Source organism: Oncorhynchus masou, chromosome 27 (assembly GCF_036934945.1).
Source record: "Oncorhynchus masou masou isolate Uvic2021 chromosome 27, UVic_Omas_1.1, whole genome shotgun sequence".
Classification (NCBI taxonomy): domain Eukaryota; kingdom Metazoa; phylum Chordata; class Actinopteri; order Salmoniformes; family Salmonidae; genus Oncorhynchus; species Oncorhynchus masou.
In genome coordinates, this window is record NC_088238.1 from 23,240,393 (window position 1) to 23,261,511 (window position 21,119).

General features: G+C 41.6%; 2 protein-coding genes and 1 long non-coding RNA gene across 6 annotated transcripts in view; 1 reads left to right on the forward strand and 2 right to left on the reverse strand.

Moving 5' to 3' along the window:
• Window positions 1–6,379: 6,379 nt before the first annotated feature.
• LOC135515816 (zinc finger protein 34-like) lies at window positions 6,380–10,438 on the reverse strand. Of its 2 annotated transcripts, XM_064939574.1 has the most exons (7): window positions 10,212–10,438; window positions 9,734–9,936; window positions 9,577–9,657; window positions 9,095–9,190; window positions 8,893–9,003; window positions 8,606–8,726; window positions 6,380–8,394 (listed from the first exon to the last, which is right to left on the reverse strand). In XM_064939574.1, exons 1-7 carry the CDS (start codon window positions 10,246–10,248, stop codon window positions 6,746–6,748), a joined length of 2,298 nt encoding a protein of 765 aa, XP_064795646.1. In that variant the 5' UTR covers window positions 10,249–10,438; the 3' UTR covers window positions 6,380–6,745. The 2 variants fall into 2 exon arrangements, with proteins under 2 accessions (XP_064795646.1, XP_064795647.1); XM_064939575.1 differs by lacking the exon at window positions 9,734–9,936.
• A 231-nt stretch (window positions 10,439–10,669) lies between these two features.
• The window catches only part of LOC135515815 (zinc finger protein 79-like), a 16,958-nt gene continuing 6,508 nt past the window's right edge, over window positions 10,670–21,119 (reverse strand). The window contains exons 2-8 of one of the 3 annotated variants that reach the window (XM_064939573.1): window positions 19,149–19,236; window positions 14,460–14,662; window positions 14,218–14,310; window positions 13,765–13,860; window positions 13,550–13,660; window positions 13,254–13,383; window positions 10,670–12,839 (exon numbers count right to left, since the gene is read on the reverse strand). In XM_064939573.1, the coding sequence (XP_064795645.1) occupies window positions 11,089–12,839; window positions 13,254–13,383; window positions 13,550–13,660; window positions 13,765–13,860; window positions 14,218–14,310; window positions 14,460–14,609 (2,331 nt within the window). In that variant the 5' untranslated portion in view covers window positions 14,610–14,662; window positions 19,149–19,236 and the 3' untranslated portion in view covers window positions 10,670–11,088. Of the gene's footprint in view, window positions 12,840–13,253; window positions 13,384–13,549; window positions 13,661–13,764; window positions 13,861–14,217; window positions 14,311–14,459; window positions 14,663–14,995; window positions 15,512–19,148; window positions 19,237–21,119 lie in introns of those variants that run through there. The other 2 variants (XM_064939570.1, XM_064939572.1) reach the window with 2 other exon arrangements.
• Window positions 15,997–19,758, forward strand: LOC135515820 (uncharacterized). The gene is made up of 2 exons (XR_010451858.1): window positions 15,997–16,246; window positions 17,432–19,758. It is a non-coding gene; the product is annotated as an uncharacterized LOC135515820 (long non-coding RNA).

Consider the following 21,119-nt stretch of genomic DNA (forward strand, 5'->3'; position numbering starts at 1 on the left):
GGGCATTTTGTGAGAATGAGAAAGGCAAATGAGATTAACCCTAAAAACAGCAATGCACACTACCGTTCAAAAGTTTGGGGTCACTTATAAATGTCCATGTTTTTGAAAGAAAAGCTAATTTTTTTGTCCATTAAAATAACATCAAATAGATCAGAAATACAGTGTAACATTGTTAAAGTTGTAAATGACAATTGTAGTGGGAAACGGCTGATTTTTTGGGGAATATCTACATAGGCGTACAGAGGACCATTATTAGCAACCATCACTCCTGTGTTCCAAAGGCACGTTGTGTTAGTTAATCCAAGTTTATAATTTTAAAAGGCTAATTGCTCATTAGAAAACCCTTTTGCAATTATGCTAGCACAGCTGAAAACTATGATTCTGATTAAAGAAGCAATAAAACTGGCCTTTAGACTAGTTGAGTATCTGGAGCATCAGCATTTGTGGGATTCGATTACAGGCTCAAAATGGCCAGAAACAAAGACCTTTCTTCTGAAACTCGTCAGTCTATTCTTGTTCTGAGAAACGAAGGCTATTCCATGCTTGAAATTGCCAAGAAACTGAAGATCTCGTACACCGCTGTGTACTACTCCCTTCACAGAACAGCACAAACTGGCTCTAACCAGAATAGAAAGAGAAGTGGGAGGCCCCGGTGAACAACTGAACAAGAGGACAAGTACATTAGAGTGTCTAGTTTGAGAAATAGATGCCTCAAGTCCTCAACTGGCAGCTTCATTAAATAGTACCCGCAAAACACCAGTCTCAACATCAACAGTGAAGAGGTGACTCCGGGATGCTGGCCTTCTAGGCAGAGTTCCTCTGTCCAGTGTTTGTGTTCTTTCGCCCATCTTAATCTTTTTTGTTGTTGTTATTGACCAGTCTGAGATATGGCTTTTTCTTTGCAACTCTGCCACCAGATAACTAAGGACCCCATGGAAGCAAAACAAATATCAAGACAGTCCACCTGTTGGTTCTGGCATGAGCAACCGATCATGTCTGTATTGTAGCTCAAAGACTTGCATGACTTTTAAAGAGATGGTTTGGGATTGTTGCATTTAAGCCCTTTTTTCTACTTACCCAGAGTCAGAGAAACTCATGGATACAACGTCTGTGTGCAGTTTTTAGGACGTTAAAAGTACATTAGTTTCTGGAGCCATTGCTAACTAGCGTTAGCGCAATTACTGAAAGTCTACAGGGAGAAGGACGCACGCTACCTTCAACTTTTAACTTTTAAAAGGGTTTAGTTGCCAAAATCTTGAATTATCCCTTTAACCCACATTAGTAAAAACAATGGCTCAACAGTTTGTGTTATCTACACTACAATCTTTAACTTTGCATATTTCCCAAATGGGACATAGTCCTCCATGTCATACTCATCATCCAGTGTCCTTGTCTGCGCCTCCACCCACTCCTCATGGATGTTTCTGTAGGCCTCTGGAAAGACTGTACCAAATACCATGGTTCCAAGAACAATCCTCATAACAGGATGCATTGTTTCCTTAATGACTTGAAGAAACCAGCCTTTTACTTTGGGATCCATAACTGCATGTTTGGGCATCTTCTGGTCTGTAAGAAAAGGCAGATGGAAGTCAGTGGTTATCGTTTTAGATAGGTACGGTATAGCTATTTTCATGGTAACAACTCCACAATAAAGCATTTTGATTTAAGCTGTGATTCATTTTAGCTAGGATTGCTTTGCTCTGGTGATTTACATTAAAATAAAATAAAACAATGCTTGCTCAAAATAGACTCAAGAACAAAAAGTCTATAGAAGTTTTGATTGAGTTAAAAACTTATTTGAAATCTTACCATAACATTTGATGACTATAATGAATGTAACTAAACTCCCCAAAATAACAAGGGGGATCATCAATGTTGAATATTTTGAAGGGTTCTGCCACAATGTATTTGTTGATGAGTGTATGTCCTTTCCTTCAACTGTGAAGCCATCTGTAAAAAGAGCTCCTCATGAGAAACAGCAATCAATAATTTTATCAGTCAAGCATCTTCAATATCTTCCAAAAGTATTCATACCCCTTGGATTTCTTCACATTTTATTGTTACAAAGTGGGATTAAAATATATTTAATTGTCATTTTTTGTCAACAATCTACTCAAAATACTCTGTAATGCCTCGTTCTAAACATTAAAGATCAATACAAGTTTGATAACTAAAATACAGTCATATGTATGAAGCCCCTTTGTCCAGGCAAGCCTAAATTAGTTCAGGAGTAAAATTTGGCTTTACAAATCACATAAGTTAAATGGAATCACAAATTCAACTTCAATGACGAGGGAGCTTTTTGAAAGCCTCATAAACAAGGGCATTGATTGTAGATGTAACAATATCAAATCAGACATTGAATATCTCTTTAAGCATGGTCAGTTTCATAATTATGCTGTTGATTATGCATTAAACCACCCAGAAACATCAAAGGTACAGTCATCCTTCTGAACTGAGTAGCAGGAAAGTGCTCAGGGATGTTCCCATGAGGCCATTGGTGATTATTAAACAGAGTTTCATGCCTGTGATGGGATACAACTGAGGATGGATCAACAACATTGTCATGACTACAATAATGACCCAGGTGAGTGGAAAGAAGAATAAAATACAGAGTAAAAATATTCCAAGACATGCATATTTTATGCAACAGGGCATTAAAGTAATACTGCAAAAAAACATGGCAAAGGAATACACTTTTTGGCCTAAATGCAAAGCATTGTGTTTGGGGAAAATCCAGCAATATATCACTGAGTAACTGCCTCCTTATTTTCAAGCATAGTGATGGTATTTCCAAGCACGGTGATGGTATTTCCAAGCATGGTGATGGTATTTCCAAGCACGGTGATGGTATTTTCAAGCACGGTGATGGTATTTCCAAGCACGGTGATGGTATTTTCAAGCACGGTGATGGTATTTCCAAGCACGGTGATGGTATTTTCAAGCACGGTGATGGTATTTCCAAGCACGGTGATGGTATTTTCAAGCACGATGATGGTATTTTCAAGCACGGTGATGGTATTTTCAAGCACGGTGATGGTATTTTCAAGCACGGTGATGGTATTTTCAAGCACAGTGATAATATCTACACTGTATTTGCTTACCAAAAAGACAGTAAATGTTCCTTAGTGGCCAAGTCAGTTTTGATTGAAATTCGCTTGAAAATCTATGGCAAGTCTTGAAAATAGCTGTCTAGCCATCATCCCAACCATCTTGACAGAGATTGAAGAATTATGAAAAGAATAAATGGGCAAATTATTTGACAATCCAGGTGCTTTTATAGACTTTTGGCAGCTGTAATCGTTGCCAACGGTGATTCTAACATGTGTTGACTCAGGAAGCTGAATACAACTATATTTTAGTTATTTCATTTCCTTAATATTTATATTTTTATTAAAATGCTCTTCCACGTTGACATTCAGTGTTTTGTGTAGATTGTTGACAATTGCAATTAAGTCCATTTTAATCCCACTTTGTCACAGAATAAAATGTGAAGAACTCCAAGGAGTATGAATACTTTTTTCCATCCAAACCACATGCATAAATTAATTTAGCTATCTATCTGAAAATGTCTCACCCCACAAAGCAGCGGTGTTGCTTGTGCTCGTTTGTACTTTACAGCGGTAACGCTATGTTTTCGTGAGGCCAGTGGGGATCTCAACACTCAGTCTCAGCAGGAATGATCCGTCAACATTGGGTAGAGGCCCAATGACTCTGACCCGATCTGTCATCACATCCCTATCTCGGGTCAAGTGGACCTTAGGTCAGTGCTTGTCACATGACATCTTAAGGACACGTCCTCTTTGTGAGGTATGGGCTTGGCAAATATGAAAATCATAGAATAAAACAATGTTGACTGATGTAAATACCACAGTTGTAACAAACAGGGAAGGCAAATGTATTCAGATGCACTATAACTCCACAACCCCAAATCCTGTTATTGTGCACATTAATTCGCAGGTCTTTGTTATTGCATAGTCGTTCGACTGTATCTGTTCATCTCACCAATCTTATGTTCTACTGCGCCAGCTCCCTCCCGTCTTCATGATATTGGTGAGTGAAGAGCAAGTCATGCTGGAGAAACTCCTTAAACATGTGACTCATCACTTTGTTTGAGTTCCAACTCTGTTCTATGGGGTTTGACTGTAGAGACTCTGACATCCATGTATGAGAGGTAGGGTCAAAGGTCAGGAAGTTCTCACCATTGAGACCCATTGGTCAAACCCAGCGGAAGATTCATTCGTGATGTAAGTGCAGCCACGCCGCCTCTGAAGAACATCTAGAAAAGATGGTGTAAGAAAGACTGAGTTGACTGGACTTGTTCAATCAAATCCGGATTTCAGGTTATATGAAAATCCCAAAAGAACTTGATAACTGCTGAATAACAGTTACATTTTTGTTTCACTCAGTAAACATTGTTTTGTGAGTATAATAATAATATTATTTTATATAGTGCATTTAATTATACACAATCTCAAAGATGCTTAAAAACAAAAGTACATGTAATATGAAACGTAACTAAACTGCATATCAGATATTTCAGGAATGAACTGAACACACTTTTTGAGCACAAGAAGGTTGTATTTTGCAACAACAAAGTGTTGCTCATCAAGTTTGTTTCCTTTTGATCTTACAATATCACCAAAAATTGTTTTCAGTGAGCATATAATTGCTGACTACCCACATGCTTAAACCTATTTTGATATTAAATATGCAATCATTGTAAATTCTGCATACAAGATCATCCACACAAAGACAAAGGGTACTCACCAACTGTACTATTGTTGATCATATGACATATAGCTGCCAGAGAACCACTTCATGTTCTGTGTGGCTCTGAACAATCTAGGGTCCTCTCCCTCCATTGTGGGCTCTGATTGACCCAGTTCTGTCTGAGCTTTTCTTTCTTAGTCACACTGTCACAGCTCGATATGAGAACTCCACATCAAACACAGTTGTCTGTTCAAACTGTGGCCGATCACCAGACTCTAAGACGATTATAGAATGGAGCTCTGAGATCGATATGAACTACAGTTAACATGACAAACATTTTTCCCATTCTGTTTCTGATGTACTTTTTAATCAATACTGTATTTTCAAGACTGATGTTTTTTTTTTAGAACTGGGACATGGTCTGGTACATGTTTGAGGTGCCTTTGTGGAATGAAGTTCAACCTGGTCTTGAGGACTTCCGTTTTGTCAGCCGTAAGAGTAAACAATCAAATGAAGAAAAAAAAACAAGTTTACAATAGGTTATAGCTCTAAACCAGGCTTTAAATCACTGGAATGTGTGATGTTGGGTACAATATACACCTTGATTAAGTTGATAGAAATCCCTATCATTAAAAAAAAAATGTTTTTATATAGCCTTCACTTTCTTGTTGAGAAAGTCTAACGTTGGTGGGATAAGTGCAGGTGTGGTTTACTGACAATGACCACAAGAGCGAAAATGGCTTAAGCCTACTATTGATTTCATTGAATCCTGACCTTTTGTTCGTATGAGGAATGCATGTGATTGCATTCATAGTTGTTATAACCATTTAAGTCATGTGTAAGTGTTTATTTATTACTAATTCATACTTTTTATGATTTCAAAATAAATCAGACTCACTGCTCTTCCTCTTAGGACCACAAGGCATGAGGAATGAGATGAGATTAAACAAAAAGATGGCATGTGGGATTGTGAGTTGGGGAACAACATTCAACAAGATCAAAATGTAAAATCTGTTAAATTTTCCCAAAGATGGCTGGAATTCAGTCGGACCTGCATTGCAGAACAGTAGGGTACTGTAGCTCTATTTCGCCATGCACAACTACAGAATGTATGAGCTAGCCTATTAGATGTCCTTCACAGGTAGATGCTTACACTTTCCAGAATAACACATGTGTGTGTGCACAGGTTCTTAGTAGTTTTGTTGACTGCAAGTGTAGTTTTGTTGACTTCTGTTTGCCAGAGAAATGTGTGAAACACATCAAAAACAGATGTCAGTAGATCACAATTTGGAGTGATCCAACATGTAACACAGAAAAACTAGACATCTGTTGCAATCTCGTTAGCTATTATTATAAAAACAATATTAACTTAGTGTATTGCTTACCACTAAATGTTGTTGATATCAAAAGACTGATGAGGCAAACTGACATTCACCTGATAAAATGCCATGATTCATTCAAAAAAATATCAATGACAACTCCAGCATGGCCATAACACCTATGTTCACAATTTACTGATGTGCCTCCAAGAAGGGTAATGCTACATCTGGGGAAAAAATGTAAGGTTTAAAAGGCAGCTACGGGAAATAAATGTTGCAGAACAGGAAATGTGTGGCACATAATTCTCCAGAGAGTTTAAGTCCAAAATAAACAACACAAATTAATGTAGCCTTTAAGCTTTTTAATTAAACAAGAACATTGCAATAGAACAAGAAGCACAAATTGAAGAACTACACTCTTGAAGTTTTGGACCCTAAGATTTTCACTGTATCCGCAATTACACCTGCAACCCTGTACATGTGATTATTAAATATTGAATCTGAATCACTCTGGTGATTATACTGTGGGAGAAGCCATGAGACTACCCAAATCAGGGTTGGAGTAACTGAAATTATTTTCTAATAGGAAGATCCTGAATTAAAAAGTAATTGACCCCCAATCCTGATCCAAGTCAACAGGTTAAAACCATGTTCTCTTGAATACTGTTGTATATTACTGTAGCCACAGTGAAAGGTGTGAACATGTGAGAAAATCAACTCCTTTTGGAGGATAGCCTCCTACGATGGCTGGTGTGACTGTTTCGCAGCGTGAGCTCTGATGGCTCGGAGTGCGAGCGCTCGTGCAACTTCAGGAGACGCAGGTACCTGAAGGCTTTTCCACACTGGCCACAGCTGTGGCCCTCCCCTGTGTGTTTAAACTTGTGCTCCCTCAGGTGCGTGTGGAGTTTGTAGGTCTTCCCACACTCGTCGCAGCTGTAAGGGCGTTCGTTCGAGTGCAGCCCACGCTTGTGTATGCGCAGGCCCCCGCTGTCTTTAAAGGTCTTGTCGCATATGTCACATCTGTAAGGTTTCTCTGAAGAGTGCCTGCGTACGTGGGCCTGGAGTAGGCTGTTGTTGCCAAACATCTTCTGGCAGACAGGGCAGGGGAGTTTGGGACTGGGGTCATGGTCTTTTTGGTGTCTCTTTAGGTCAAACTCATAGACAAAGGTCCTTCCGCACTGGGCACACAGGAACTGGCGGTTCCCAATGTGGTAGCCCATGTGTCTCTTTAACAAGCTTGGCATAAAGAAGCGCAACCCACACTGCTCACAGGCGTACGGGCGGTCCGTGGTGTGCCAGCGCTGGTGGGAGGACAGCTGGAATTGGGTTGGGAAGCTCTTCGGACAATGAGTGCAGAAATAGGTATTCTCACTTGTATGACAATCCATGTGTCGTTTGCAGTACTGTACCTGCGTGAAGCCCTTTCCACAGATGGTGCATTTGTATGGTCTAGCATCCGTGTGGACGCGATGGTGATTCTGAAGGCCAACCTTTCTCCGAAAGCATTTGCCGCACTCGTCGCAGCTAAAGGGCCGCACATCAGAGTGAATTTTCATATGGTTTGTCAGGAGTGCCGACGTCCTGAAGAACCTGTTACAATCGGGGCATTTGAAAGGTTTCTCTCCTGTGTGTATGCGGAGGTGATCCTCCAGCCGTCCCCGAGACAGAAAACGCTTCCCACACTCTTGGCAGGAGTTGGTTGCAGGTTCTCTCTTTTTCGAGCACGCTACTTGTAGTGGCTTTTGCACCCTCTTCCTTTGGATAATGGAACTCTCAAAGAGATCGACCTCTGTTTCCTGACCCCCGATCACCACACTGCTCCCGAGACCTGTGTCGGCCGACTCCATCTCCTTGTCCAAATGATCGTTTTGTGGAAGGGGTGGCAAGGAATGGAGCGATAAAGTGTAACTGGCAATATGGGGGACCCACTGGTCGACACTCGTCAGCTCGCCCGGCTGGTTATCCGTGGCAGGGATGACTGTCTGTGAAGGAGAGGCTTCAGTGACGGATGTATTCATCAGTGATACAAGCTGTTGCTGTCTCATCGTTTGCAGCATACTCCTTACTGTTGGTGCCCCTTTTGATGGTGACCCTCCCACTAGTCCGCTAACACCTTGAGGACTAGAGCAGACCACGGCATTCTCTGGCAGTACATCCTCATCTTCTCCAGCATGGTCAGAGTCATCTGACATCATTCCCAGATCCTCCAAGTTACTGAAGGGGGCAGGGTTCATGATGCTTAGAGCGGCTTCTAATGATTCTGATGGCTCGTCAAAATCTGGCTCCATTGATGGCATTCCACAAGCGAGGCGGAAGGACAGCGAGGACAGCACACAGTCACCCACCGAAGTCGTGACAGGTACTGAGAGAAAGGGACAAACATAAAAAAATTACATTCTGATTGGTTGATTGTGAAAGCCTAGGAATGAGCATGTTGACATTAATACCATTGAAAAACTAGTTCACATTCCTGTAAATACAGCTAGTTCAAAGTGATCCATAAGAGTTTGGGGAAACCGACATTGTACTTTGTTCAGCTGTTGATAATTCTACTTAAAGTAAAGTAAGCCTACCAAACTGATTCTTATTTAGCAGGTTCTGGTGCTGGAGGAGGATCTTCAGGTGCTCAGGGTCAGACACAGACTGTCCACACTCCTCCAGGTCAGAGGGGGCAGCACTGATAATGGACACTATCTGAGAAGAAGAGGTAGCAGCTAAGATCAGCATCCAGGGGGTTTCTTAGAGTGCCCAGGATAAACAACATTATGAAATGTGTTGGCACGTGTAAAGTTGTCTAACAATGTCAACATTAGATATGATTGGTTAATTGTTATAGACTTGTTGTGTACCGGTTCATTACCTGGGAGAGATCTGGCACAGATAGCAGTCGTTCCAGTTTGAGGACCAAGCCTCCCACAAGTGCCTGCAGTGCTGTGTCATACTTGGAGCCATACTGTGTATGGAACTCCTCCTACACGGGAAGGAAAGAAAATAATTTAAGTCAGTGTCTTTGAAATGACAAAGTGGACAGTGAGAGAGGAAAGGGAGAAAGTGTGCCGAACCTGGAAAAAGTGCTTCCTCTCATAAGGGTTTTTCAGCAAGGTTTGGACCAGCGCCACAAAGTTAGCCTGCGACTCCTCCACTTCTGCATCTTGCTGCTGTAATCAGGATTTTTAGGGGTGACAGGGTTTGTAGAAGTCATAAGTCCAACCTGAAAACAACTTTTTATCTCTTACCCCATCCATGTTTGCAGATCTAAGGAATCAGATGAGTGACAGCAAAGCAAGACAGATGGCACAAGCTCCCACAACCCCCACTAGAAGGTGTTAACACTTATGTCGTTTACACTTATCCAGTACCCTCAGATTTTTACACTACAGAGCTAAAGGCTATTTTCAAACTAGACTAATGTGCAAATGTTACTCTCTTTTAAGTAGTCGTCCGAGAATGGTATTGACAGAAATCTTTTTGTTTGCTGTGTTACAGGTGTGAGTTGTTCACTGGTATGGGGCGGAATTTCCACACAAGAGTGAAATATTCTTACCCCAAAGATGTTCATCTTTTCCAGGAGACGTTGGATGTCCTGAAGGTTGGGTGGGTCCTTGCGGAACAGCTCCAAGATCATCTAAAATAATGGGACAAAATTGTATATGATTTTTCTAATACACAAATGTATCAAAACCACATATCATGTCACTCACCCTTGCTCTCAGGCCCAGGATGAGTTGAGCCCTCTGTTTGTAACTCAGCAACTTTGGAACAGCTTCAGTCACCACAGTTACAAACTCCTCGACCTTCCCATAGTGCATCACATTGCGTTGATTCACCACATGCCATACAAATGAATACATCAGCCGCAGGGGAGAAACCAATAGTCGCAAAGAGGAGAGAGGAAGTGGGGGAGCTATAGCAAGACGATAGAACAACATGTTAGGGTCTGTGGCTTCATCCTCTAGGTTCTTTAGCAACAAATACCTCCAGCAACATAGCCAGCCAACTTAAATTTAGAAGGCATGCCGAAATAGACATTAGTTTTACACTAAGTTATCCCATTGAAGATAGTCGCTAGATAGCTAGCGCTCTGCACTGCAGTGATTTGGGTCTGTAGCCAGGTGCACATTTGTAAAATTGGTTAGATTACTAATACATGGTTAGCAAGTGTCGTATAATGTAACTTACCCGTACTGGCTGTCCTCTTCTTGACTCGTTTGTCCATGCCGGAATGTTACCAAATATGTACGATAGGCAGTAATCTAACAGTAAAGGTAACTAGCATGATAGATAGCTATCACCAACTTACTGACGATTTATGAAAATGGCGACAACAGCTGTAAACGGAACCAAAACCAGAAGAGTTTTGACCAGACTATTAACAATAAGATTGGCAGCATAAGATCATTACTGCCACCTATCGTCCTGGAATAAGAGCCGCAATTGAATCCTACTGCTCTTTTCTTGAAATTACATTTGAGATTAAAACGCAAATTTCATAATTTTTCTGTATATATTTGGTTGAGTATGAATTTTTATTTTGTGGCTTAATACACTTTAAATGTATTATAAAAAGTCATCACACAGAACCGTTCTAGCATACATTTGGTTTCCCTTGCTGTGAATAAAATAGCAAAACAAGTGAGTAGTGGCACACAATTGTGACTATTTGCCTTTATCCAACAACAAATGTTGTGCATATTTTTTGTAAAGGCTTCCGGCAATCATTGACTACTCTCAAAAAGAGATTAGTAAGTAGCTGTCAATTTACATCGTGTCATTAGAATTTCAACCTATACAAAAAAACAAAAAATAAATATGTTTTAATGACACAATCATGAATTGTTATCTAACAGGAGATATGTTTGTTGCTGCCTTAATTAAGCCAGACATTATACTATTTTTCAGTGTTCAGTCTATTTAGGATATCCTGAATTATGGTCCAAAATGGTCCAAAATCTACAACAAAAAATGAGGAATATTATTACAGCTATTGGCAATTTGTCAGGGCATTAAAAATAGCATCACAGTCTGTGTGTGCGGAAGGCAGCCAATGTGCAGAAAATCAACTCATTTTGGAGGAATTTCCCCTGCGACGGCTGGTGTGACTGTATTTCCTTGGTTGCTCAGATCGCTCCCCTGAGTGCAACCGCTCATGCGCCTTCAGAAGACGTGGTAACTTGAAGACCTTTCCACACTGGTCACAGGGGTGCCCTTCCGCCGTGTGGTGGATAATTATGTGCTCCTTCAGGTGCTGATTCAGCTTGTACGTCTTCCCACACATGTCGCAGTGGTAAGGGCGTTCACCCGTGTGCAGCCGTTTGTGACTGCTCAAGCTGCTGCTCTGTTTAAAGGTCTTGTCGCATATGTCACATCTGTAAGGTTTTACAGAGGTGTGCGTAAACATGTGGGCCTTGATGAGTCCGTTGCTGCCAAACACCTTCTGGCAGACAGGGCATGGGATCTTGGGCTTGGGGCCATGGTCCCTTTGGTGTTTCTTCAGGTCAAACTCATAAACAAAAGTCTTTCCACACTGGGCACACAGGAACGGGCGGTTCCCAATGTGATAGCCCATGTGCCTCTTCAGCCCACTGGGATGAAAGAAGCGCATCCCACACTGCTCACAGATGTACGGGCGCTCCATGGTGTGCCAGCGCTCGTGGACAGACAGCTTGTATTGGGTTGGGAATCTCTTTGGACAATGAGTGCAGGGAAAGTTATTTTCACTTGCATGAGACTGGATGTGTATTCTGCAATAGAATGCTTGGCTGAAGCCCTTTCCACAGATGGTGCATTTGTGTGGTTTCGCACCCATGTGGATGAGCTGATGCTTCTTCAAGTCAGCCTTTTTCCGAAAGCCCTTGTCACACTCATCACACTTAAATGGCCGTGCTTCAGAGTGATTTTTCATATGAGTGGTCATGCCTCCTAAGGACCTGAAGGCCCTGCCACACTCAGTGCACTTGAACGGTTTCTCTCCTGTGTGAATGCGGAGGTGATTTTCCAGCTGAGACGGATAGACGAAACTCTTCCCACACTCCTGGCAAATGATGGTTGCCTCAGGGATTTTCCTCTTCGAGGGTACCGTCATTCTTTGTGGGTTGGGCGGCCTTCTCCTTCGGATAACAGCCCTCTCAAAGAGATTGGCCTCTGTTTCCTTACCCCCAATTTCCACACTGCTTCCAAGACACGAGTCACCTGACCGGATCTCCTTGTCTTCATCGTTTTGTGGAAGGGGTGGCAAGGAAGAGAGCGAGATCGAGTTACTTGCAATGTGGGAGACCCAGTGGTGGAAACTCGCTACTTTGACTGGTGGGTTACCCGGTTGGTTCCCAATGGTGACCGTGGCAGGGATGACTAATTTGACTATCTGTGAAGGAGAGGATTTGGTGAAGGAACTACTCATCAGTGATACAAGCGGTTGGTGTCTCTCTGTTGGCAGCATACTCCTTACTGTTGGTGCCCCTTTTGATGGTGACCCTCCCACTAGTCCGCTATCACCTTGAGGACTAGACGCGCTCTCTGGCAGTGCATCGTCTTCTTCACTGTCACACACTGCATTTTTCACCCCATTTCCGTTATCGTTGGCACCCTCTTCTCTCTGCAGAGTACTATCTTCTCCAGCATGGGGCGAGTCATCTGACATCATTCCCAAATCCTCCAGGTCACTGAAGGAGGCAGGTTTCATAACACTTAGAGCAGCTTCTAATGATTCTGATGGCTTGTCAAAATCTGGCTCCATTGATGGCATTCCACAGGCGAGGCGGAAGGACAGCGAGGACAGCACACAGTCACCCACAGAAGAAGTGAGAGGTACTGAGAAAAAATAAAATATGAAAAATATTGAAGTACTTCACATTAAAAAGACTAGGCTTTTTATATATATATTTCTGTTTAAAAAAATCATTAAATGGTTTATAATGAACTGAAAGGTCCGTCCCGTATGTAGCTTTGTGCCCGACCCAACCAAATGTACATAGAAACGTGAGTTACAGATCTGTCTTTCTCATTGTAAGCAAGTCTGAAAAGTGGTATATCGGTTCTATGCATGCTATTTCTATACCTTCCGTCCTTAAGTTTAGCTTTTGCATCTTTTTATTTAAGGTTTTGTAAACTTGTAATGTTCTTTGTCTAGCTGTTTATAAATGTACTGTACATACACAGGGAGGATAACAGACAATGATTGAAGTAGAGACTCCAAAGCTTCCTATGGACTTTTTTCAAGCCTACCATTTCTGTTGAACTGGGTTTTATTTAGCAATTTCTGGTGATGGAGGAGGATCTTCAGCTGCTCAGGGTCAGACATAGACTGCCCACACTCCTCCAGGTCAGAGGGGTCAGCACTGATCATAGATGCTATCTGAGAAGGAGAGGAAGAACCAAAGATCAGCAAAAGGGAGGTGGCTTAGCATGTGAGGTAAAGACAATAATATGGCATGTGACATAAATTGTTATCTAATAATGACAGAATTTAGGTATGATCAGTGAACTGCTAGTTAATGACTTGTCATTTACCAGTTCAATACCTGGGAGAGATCTGGCACAGATAACAGTTGTTCCAGTCTGAAGACCAAGCCTCCCACAAGGGCCTGCAGTGCTGTGTCATACTTCGAGCCATACTGTGTATGGAACTCCTCCTACAGGGAAGGAAAGTGTGACAGTGTCTATAAGAGAACCTACCTGAATGACGAGCCGCTAAATGCAAGTCAGAAGAAATTAAGAGAGAGAAAGTATGTCAAACCTGGAAGAAGTGCTTCCTCTCATAAGGGTTTTTCAAAAGGGTTTGGACCAGCGACACAAAGTTAGCCTGCGACTCCTCCACTTCCACATCTTGCTGCTGTAACACAGAATGTGAATAATTTGATACAAGTATAACTTTTCTGGTTATCTGAATTAAGCTATTAAAATGAGTAGCTGTTACACACTTTGAATGTATGTGTAACCAATGTGAAATGGCTAGCTAGTTAGCGGTGGTGCGCGCTAATAGCGTTTCAATCGGTGACGTCACTCACTTTGAGACCTTGAAGTAGTGGTTCCCCTTGCTCTGTAAGGGCCGCGGCTTTTGTGGAGCGATGGGTAACGATGCTTCCTGGGTGACTGTTGATGTGTGCAGGGGGTCCCTGGTTCGAGCCCGGCGAGGGGACGGACTAAAGTTATACGGATACATATGCAGGAGAGAGAAAAATGTACTTACCCCTGAGGATGCACTAATGTTCATGTTTCCCAGGAGACTTTGGATGGCCTGAGGGTTAGGTGGACAACCCTTGCGGAACATCTCCAAGATCATCTAAATAATGGGAATCATTGCGATATTGAGTAAACTTGCATCTTCCCCGCCCACCTTACACACATCTAGTTTCTACTGGGATTGATACAAATGTGTCAATCAAAGCATAATAAACTACCCCTCCCATGACCACACAACATGTCACTCACCCTTGCTCTCAGGCCCAGGATGAGTTGAGCCCTCTGTTTGTAACTCAGCAACTTTGGAACAGCTTCAGTCACCACAGTTACAAACTCCTCGACCTTCCCATAGTGCATCACATTGCGTTGATTCACCACATGCCATACAAATGAATACATCAGCCGCAGGGGAGAAACCAATAGTCGCAAAGAGGAGAGAGGAAGAGGGGGACCTATGGAAAGAAGAGAGAAACGAAAAAATGTTAGGCAGTAGTTGCATTAAAAAATGGTTTTGTCTACAACATCAAGGCTATACAAAATATTATGATAAGACTATAACACATGTGGGCGTTATACTCTTTGGCTTTAATATATTTAGCAGCAATAGATAGCTACATTTAGAAAGAAAGCCAACATGACATTAACATGAAATGAATGTAGTTAGCTATACTAGTAAATTACTTTACAGTTCACTTAGGGCTGCCTGTAAATTGAATTTGAGCTACTCTAGCTAACGTTAGCCGGGGAAAATAGCAGACAGTTAAGAAAATAAAAAACTGCCCTACCCGTACTGACAGAAGCTTTGACTCGTTTGTCCATGATGGAAAGTTGCTATCAAATGTATGTATGGATAATAAACAACAAATCTAACAACATACATCAGTATATCAACATGCAATAAAATTAATAAATGTGGAAATGGCAACAACAACGGTACATCCAGAAAGTAATTAGTGTGTCGTCAGCAACACTAAAAAAGTACTTCCGGGTCAAGGTTTCGGGGAAAATGTAAAAGTAAGGGTAACGTAAACTCCTACATCGCCTTGGTCCATACAATTGCCCTTATTTTAGCGCCCCCAAAACGTAATACTTCCAGTATTGCATTCAGGACCTCTTTATTTATTTTTGTGAGTAGTAAGGCTAATATCTTATAGTCATTATTAAGAAGACAAATTGGACGCCTGTTATTGATGAGCAGCACTTCTTTTTTAGGCTTAGGTATCAGTGTTATTAACCCCTGACTCACTGTAGGATGGAGAACATTGTTTTTAATACTCTCTAAAAAAGACTTCAAATAGGAAGGGAGCTAGTTGTTCAGAAAATAATTTGTAAAATTCTGATGTAATTCCATCAACACCTGGTGATTTATTGTTCTTTACATTTACATTTAAGTCATTTAGCAGACGCTCTTATCCAGAGCGACTATGTTTGATAGACTCTATAATCTCTTCAACTTTGATGGGTTCATCACACTGTTTAGATTCGATATCACTGATAGAGTGAACATTATTCAGTGAGTTAAAAACCATATCTGTGGATTCCTGACAGTACGTAGAGCTATACAATTTTCTGTAAAAATTGCTACAGGATTTAGCGATTCATTTTTTGGTCATCTGTAATAACACTCTTTACACTGGCTTCCTGTTAAGGCTTGGGCTGATTTCAAGGTTTTTACTGCTAACCTACAAAGCGTTACATGGACATAATAATGTCTGGAATGGAGTAAATGGAATGACATCAAATACATGGAAGCCATGTGTTTAATGTATTGACACTATTCCACCAATTCCGCTTCAGCCATTACCACGAGCCCGCCCTCCATCCTCCCCAATTAAATGGAATGACATCAAACACATGGAAGCCATGTGTTTAATGTATTGACACCATTCCACCAATTCCGCTTCAGCCATTACCACGAGCCCGCCCTCCATCCTCCCCAATTAAGGTGCCACAAAACTCCTGTGGGTTGTCCATTTCAACAGGATGCAACCGTAACAGACCCGTAACAGACGGTCCATGAAGCGGTGTATGTGAACGTGAGTAGATTACCTTGAAAACAACAATCTTGGACACAGTCCCCAGTTCTTATTATACCTCAGTGATCCAGTTAGTGTTGCTGCCATGAGTCAGAAAGTAATCCTAGCGTACTGGAATTTGACGTGTAGACTATGAAAAACAATGTAAAACCTATAACGCAGGAAAAGCCTACTCTTGAATACACAAATACTTTTTAGGCCTACACAAATGTCTGGATGATTTATACACGTTGCACACTTGCTCTGCCAGTGTTAATTTTCTGCGTTCTGTCTGAACCAACCTTACCTAATTTAGTTTTGTGATCTATAGCTGTTTATATTAGTTACTATGCTGTTACTAAGCAGTAATGTATTACGGCAGGGTTATGTTACAATACCTAGTAGATTGTGCACATGCACACTATTAGGCAGGGGGCTGTAGGACACAAGATGTTATTACTAAACTACACTAACTGTACTCCTGTCTCCTGCCTGGTAGTTTTCTCCACAACACAAATATTACAGTGACGAGGTGATTAAGCTTCTTTTAAACAGACATTGCTTGAAGGGAAGAATTTTGTGTGAGTAATGAAACTCAGTATCATGATGTAAATCGTCAGTAATTTTGTTCCACCAGTAGAAGACTGTTTATTCTAAGCACTGCTAGCAGGTACAGTGTTCGGGAGCTGCCAAGTAATAATAATATATATATAATAACAAGTAGCAAGCCTATTGGAGTCGAGAATAGCGACACTGCCCTCTGATGGTTAAATTTGAACCCATCGAAAATAGGCATCTCAGTTGAGAAATATTGTTTATTTAAAAAAAAAAATTTTTTTAAGAAGAAACGTGCAGACAATGAAGAAATTGCAGAAACTCTGAAATGGAGAAAGTGAATAAAAATACAAATTAAGCAATACAAGGAATGAGGAAACTGAAAAATTAACTGTGAAAATGGCAACCATTGGTCGAGTACCCGAGTTTGAGGCTACAAAAGAGAATTTTGATTCCTATTTAGAGTTTTGAGCATTGGCTGGCTGCAAATTAAATCAAAGATGCAGATGTATTTCTTAGTGTTTTGTGTCCAACTGAGTATGGATTGCTGAAAGGTCTCATTGAACCAAAAAATTGCAGTGGAGTTGACCTATGCAGAACTGACTGAAACTCTTCCAAGTCTTTTCAAGCCCAAACCAATTCTCATTGCAGAACATTTCAAATTCTACCAACGTCACCAGAGTCAAGGGGAAACTGTGGCTGACTACATCATTGCTTTGAAAAGACTGGCAGGTACATGTGAGTTTGCACAATTTCTTGATGATGCTCTCCGAGACAAGTTTCTATGTGGTCTCACAAGTGAAGCATATCACAGAAGGCTTCTGTCAGAGAAGGACCTGACTTTCAAGAAAGCCTGTGATATCGCACTTGGACTCGAACTTCCCCACAGGGCTACAATTGAGCTATCAGGACACGCAGAACGTCAGAAAGGATTTCACAAGGTCAGTGACACACGTGGAGGAAGAGGCTCACAAAAGTCACACTTTTCTCAGTCCCGTCCTCAAGGCTACACAAGAACACAGCAGCCTATATCACAAAGGACTAAGCCATGTTGCTACAGATGTGGGGGAGATAATCATCAGCACAGTGAATGCCGATTCCAAAATGAAAAGTTCCACAATTGTGGAAAGGTTGGACATTTACAGAGAGTATGTAAAGCTCCAAAATGCACAGCAAGAGCGCATAAGGTGTCAGACGCAGCACAAGAAGAGGAAGGCACAGCTGGATCAGTATTGGAACTGTTCACAGTGTACACAGCTCAACAACAAAAAGATGGAATTATCTCAACATGGAGTTAGCTGGAAATCTGGAGCGTCTGTATCTCTTGTTCCTGAGAGAATCTACAAAGAAAAACTGAACGAGTGCCCTCTTCAGCCAACTTCCATCCGCCTTTCACCATACACTGGTGACACTATCCCTGTGTTAGGGCAGATCCACGTACCAGTCTGGTATGAGGGGAAGGAGTGGACGCTACTGCTTATCATTGTTAAAGGAGAGATACCAGCCTGCTAGGCAGAAACTGGTTACCGAACATCAAGCTGAACTGGGGAGAAATCATTAGTCTGAGAAATGACAAACCAGTGAGTCAGGCTACACTCACTAACATGCTGGAGAAGCACAAAGATATTTTTAAAGATTGTTGCTGTTCGCAACAAGCCTGCTACTGCACCTCTTCATCCATGGTCCTGGGCTGCTACACCATAGGAATGCATCCATGTGGATTACACTGAGAATGACAATCAACATTTCCTTGTTGTCGATGCCCATTCCAAATGGATGGAAGACCATCAATCTTCTCAGACACCTGTTTGCATCCTTTGGACTAGTCAAGGAATTTGTCTCGGACAATGGCCCTCCTTTCACGTCGATTTCGAAATGTTTCTCAAGAACAACAGAGTAAGGGGCATCCTATCACCACCTTACCATCTGGCATCAAACGGAGCAGCGGAGAGAGCCGTGCAAACCTTTAAGAAGGCCTGGACCGGACTCAGGTGGACCTCAGGTGTGATCTTGCAACGCAGAGAAACTTTGACTTACCACGTCCAAGTTGGTTATCGCCATGTCAATGTTCATGTGGATCATATGCTATGGTCCAACGCCCCGGCAGAGACATGCAGAGAGAACAAGGACAATAACGACCCCCGGGACTATTCTCCTGACTGTGGACGTATGGGAGAGACAGAGCCTGACCTTCCACCTAAACCTGTCCCACCACCGGTAGCCAAGGAGGAGCGAAGATATCCTGTTCGACAGTGAAGGGCACCTCAAAGCTTGACCTGTGAGTTGAGCTGTTTCAGGAGGTAACGAACAGTAAAACAAACAAACACTTTAATATGTCCTAGATAAAAAGAAAGAAAAAGGACATTACCTGGATTAGTTATTTGGACACAAGTTCCATCTTTGGGGCGGAATAATACCCTGGATTTGTGCTGGACTCTGGAAAGTCTGCTTTAACCCTTTAGTTGAGAAATGTTTAAAAATGCATTGTTCAGATATTGCATTAGTATTTACCTTGTTGTCTAGGAGTTACACACTACGGGGGGAGGAGTGTAGCATCGGTGATCTATATCTGTCTATATTAGTTACTATGCTGTTACTAAGCAGTAATGTATTACGGCAGTGTTATGTTACAACACCTAATAGATTGTGCACATGCACAGTTTTGGGCCGGGGAGCTGTAGGGCACGAGATGTCTTTTTTTGTGTTTTTTTTGTAAATATATATATCTATACAGTATGCATACATACTGTAGGGCACGAGATGTCTTTTTTGTGTTTTTTTTGTAAATATATATATCTATACAGTATGCATACATACATATAACAATATACACATATACAGTGGGGAGAACAAGTATTTGATACACTGTCGATTTTGCAGGTTTTCCTACTTACAAAGCATGTAGAGGTCTGTAATTTTTATCATAGGTACACTTCAACTGTGAGAGATGCAATCTAAAATAAAAATCCAGAAAATCACGTTGTATGATTTTTAAGTAATTAAATTGCATTTTTATTTGCATTCACAGTGGGTCAGAAGTTTAGATACACTCAATTAGTATTTGGTAGCATTGCCTTAAAATTGTTTTACTTGGGTCAAACATTTTGGGTAGCCTTCCATAAGCTTCCCACAATAAGTTCGGTGAATTTTGGCCCATTCCTCCTGACAGAGCTGGTGTAACTGAGTCAGGTTTGTTGGCCTCCTTGCTCGCTGGAGAAGGGTTGCCGTGGTTAGGGGTGGGGGGGTGGGGGGGGGGGGGGGGTACTGTCACACCCTGACCATAGTTTGCTTTGTATGTTTCTATGTTTTCTATGTTTCTATGTTTTGTTTGGTCAGGGTGTGATCTGAGTGGGCATTCTATGTTGTGTGTCTAATTTGTCTGTTTCTGTGTTTGGCCTGATATGGTTCTCAATCAGAGGCAGGTGTTAGTCATTGTCTCTGATTGGGAACCATATTTAGGTAGCCTGTTTGGTGTTGGGTTTTTGTGGGTGATTGTTCCTGTCTCTGTGTTTGCACCAGATAGGGCTGTTTTGGTTTTCCACATTTGTTGTATTATATTATTGTTTAGTTGTCTTATTAAAATACATGAATAGAAACCACGCTGCATTTTGGTCCGCCTCTCCATCACACCAAGAAAACCGTTACAGATATAGATACTTTTGTACCCGTTTCCTCCAGCATCTTCACAAGGTCCTTTGCTGTTGTTCTGGGATTGATTTGGACTTTTTGCACCAAAGTACATTCATCTCTAGGAGACAGAACTCGTCTCCGTCCTGAGCGTTATGACGGCTGCGTGGTCCCATGGTGTTTATACTTGCGTACTATTGTTTGTACAAATTAACGTGGTACCTTCAGATGTTTTTAAATTGCTCCCAAGGATGAACCAGACTTCTGGAGGTCTACAGTTTTTCTTCTGAGGTCTTGGCTGATTTCTTTAGCTTTTCCCATGATGTCAAGCAAAGAAGCACTACGTTTGAAGGGTGGCCTTGAAATACACCCACAGGTACACCTCCAATTGACTGAAATTATGTCAATTAGCCTATCAGAAGCTCCTAAAGCCATTACATCTGTCACGCCCTGGTCGAAATATATTATGTTTATTCTTCATTTATTCGGTCAGGCCAGGGTGTGAAATGGGTTATTGTGGTGTGTTTTTGTCTTGGGGTTTTGTGGGATGTCTAGCGTTAGTCTATGGCTGCCTGAGGCGGTTCTCAATCAGAGTCAGGTGATTATCGTTGTCTCTGATTGGGAACCATATTTAGGCAGCCATATTCTTTGAGTGTTTCGTGGGTGATTGTTCCTGTCTCTGTGTAGTTTCACTAGATAGGCTCGGTAACTT

Coding starts and splice junctions, on each gene's coding strand:
- LOC135515816 (XM_064939574.1), bottom strand. CDS start 10,248: ATGGACAAACGAGTCAAGAAGAGGACAGCCAGTACGG. Junction 9,937..10,211: donor GAAGAGGACAGCCAGTACGG/GTAAGTTACATT, acceptor GTCTTGCTATAG/CTCCCCCACTTCCTCTCTCC. Junction 8,395..8,605: donor GCTAAATAAGAATCAGTTTG/GTAGGCTTACTT, acceptor CCTTTCTCTCAG/TACCTGTCACGACTTCGGTG.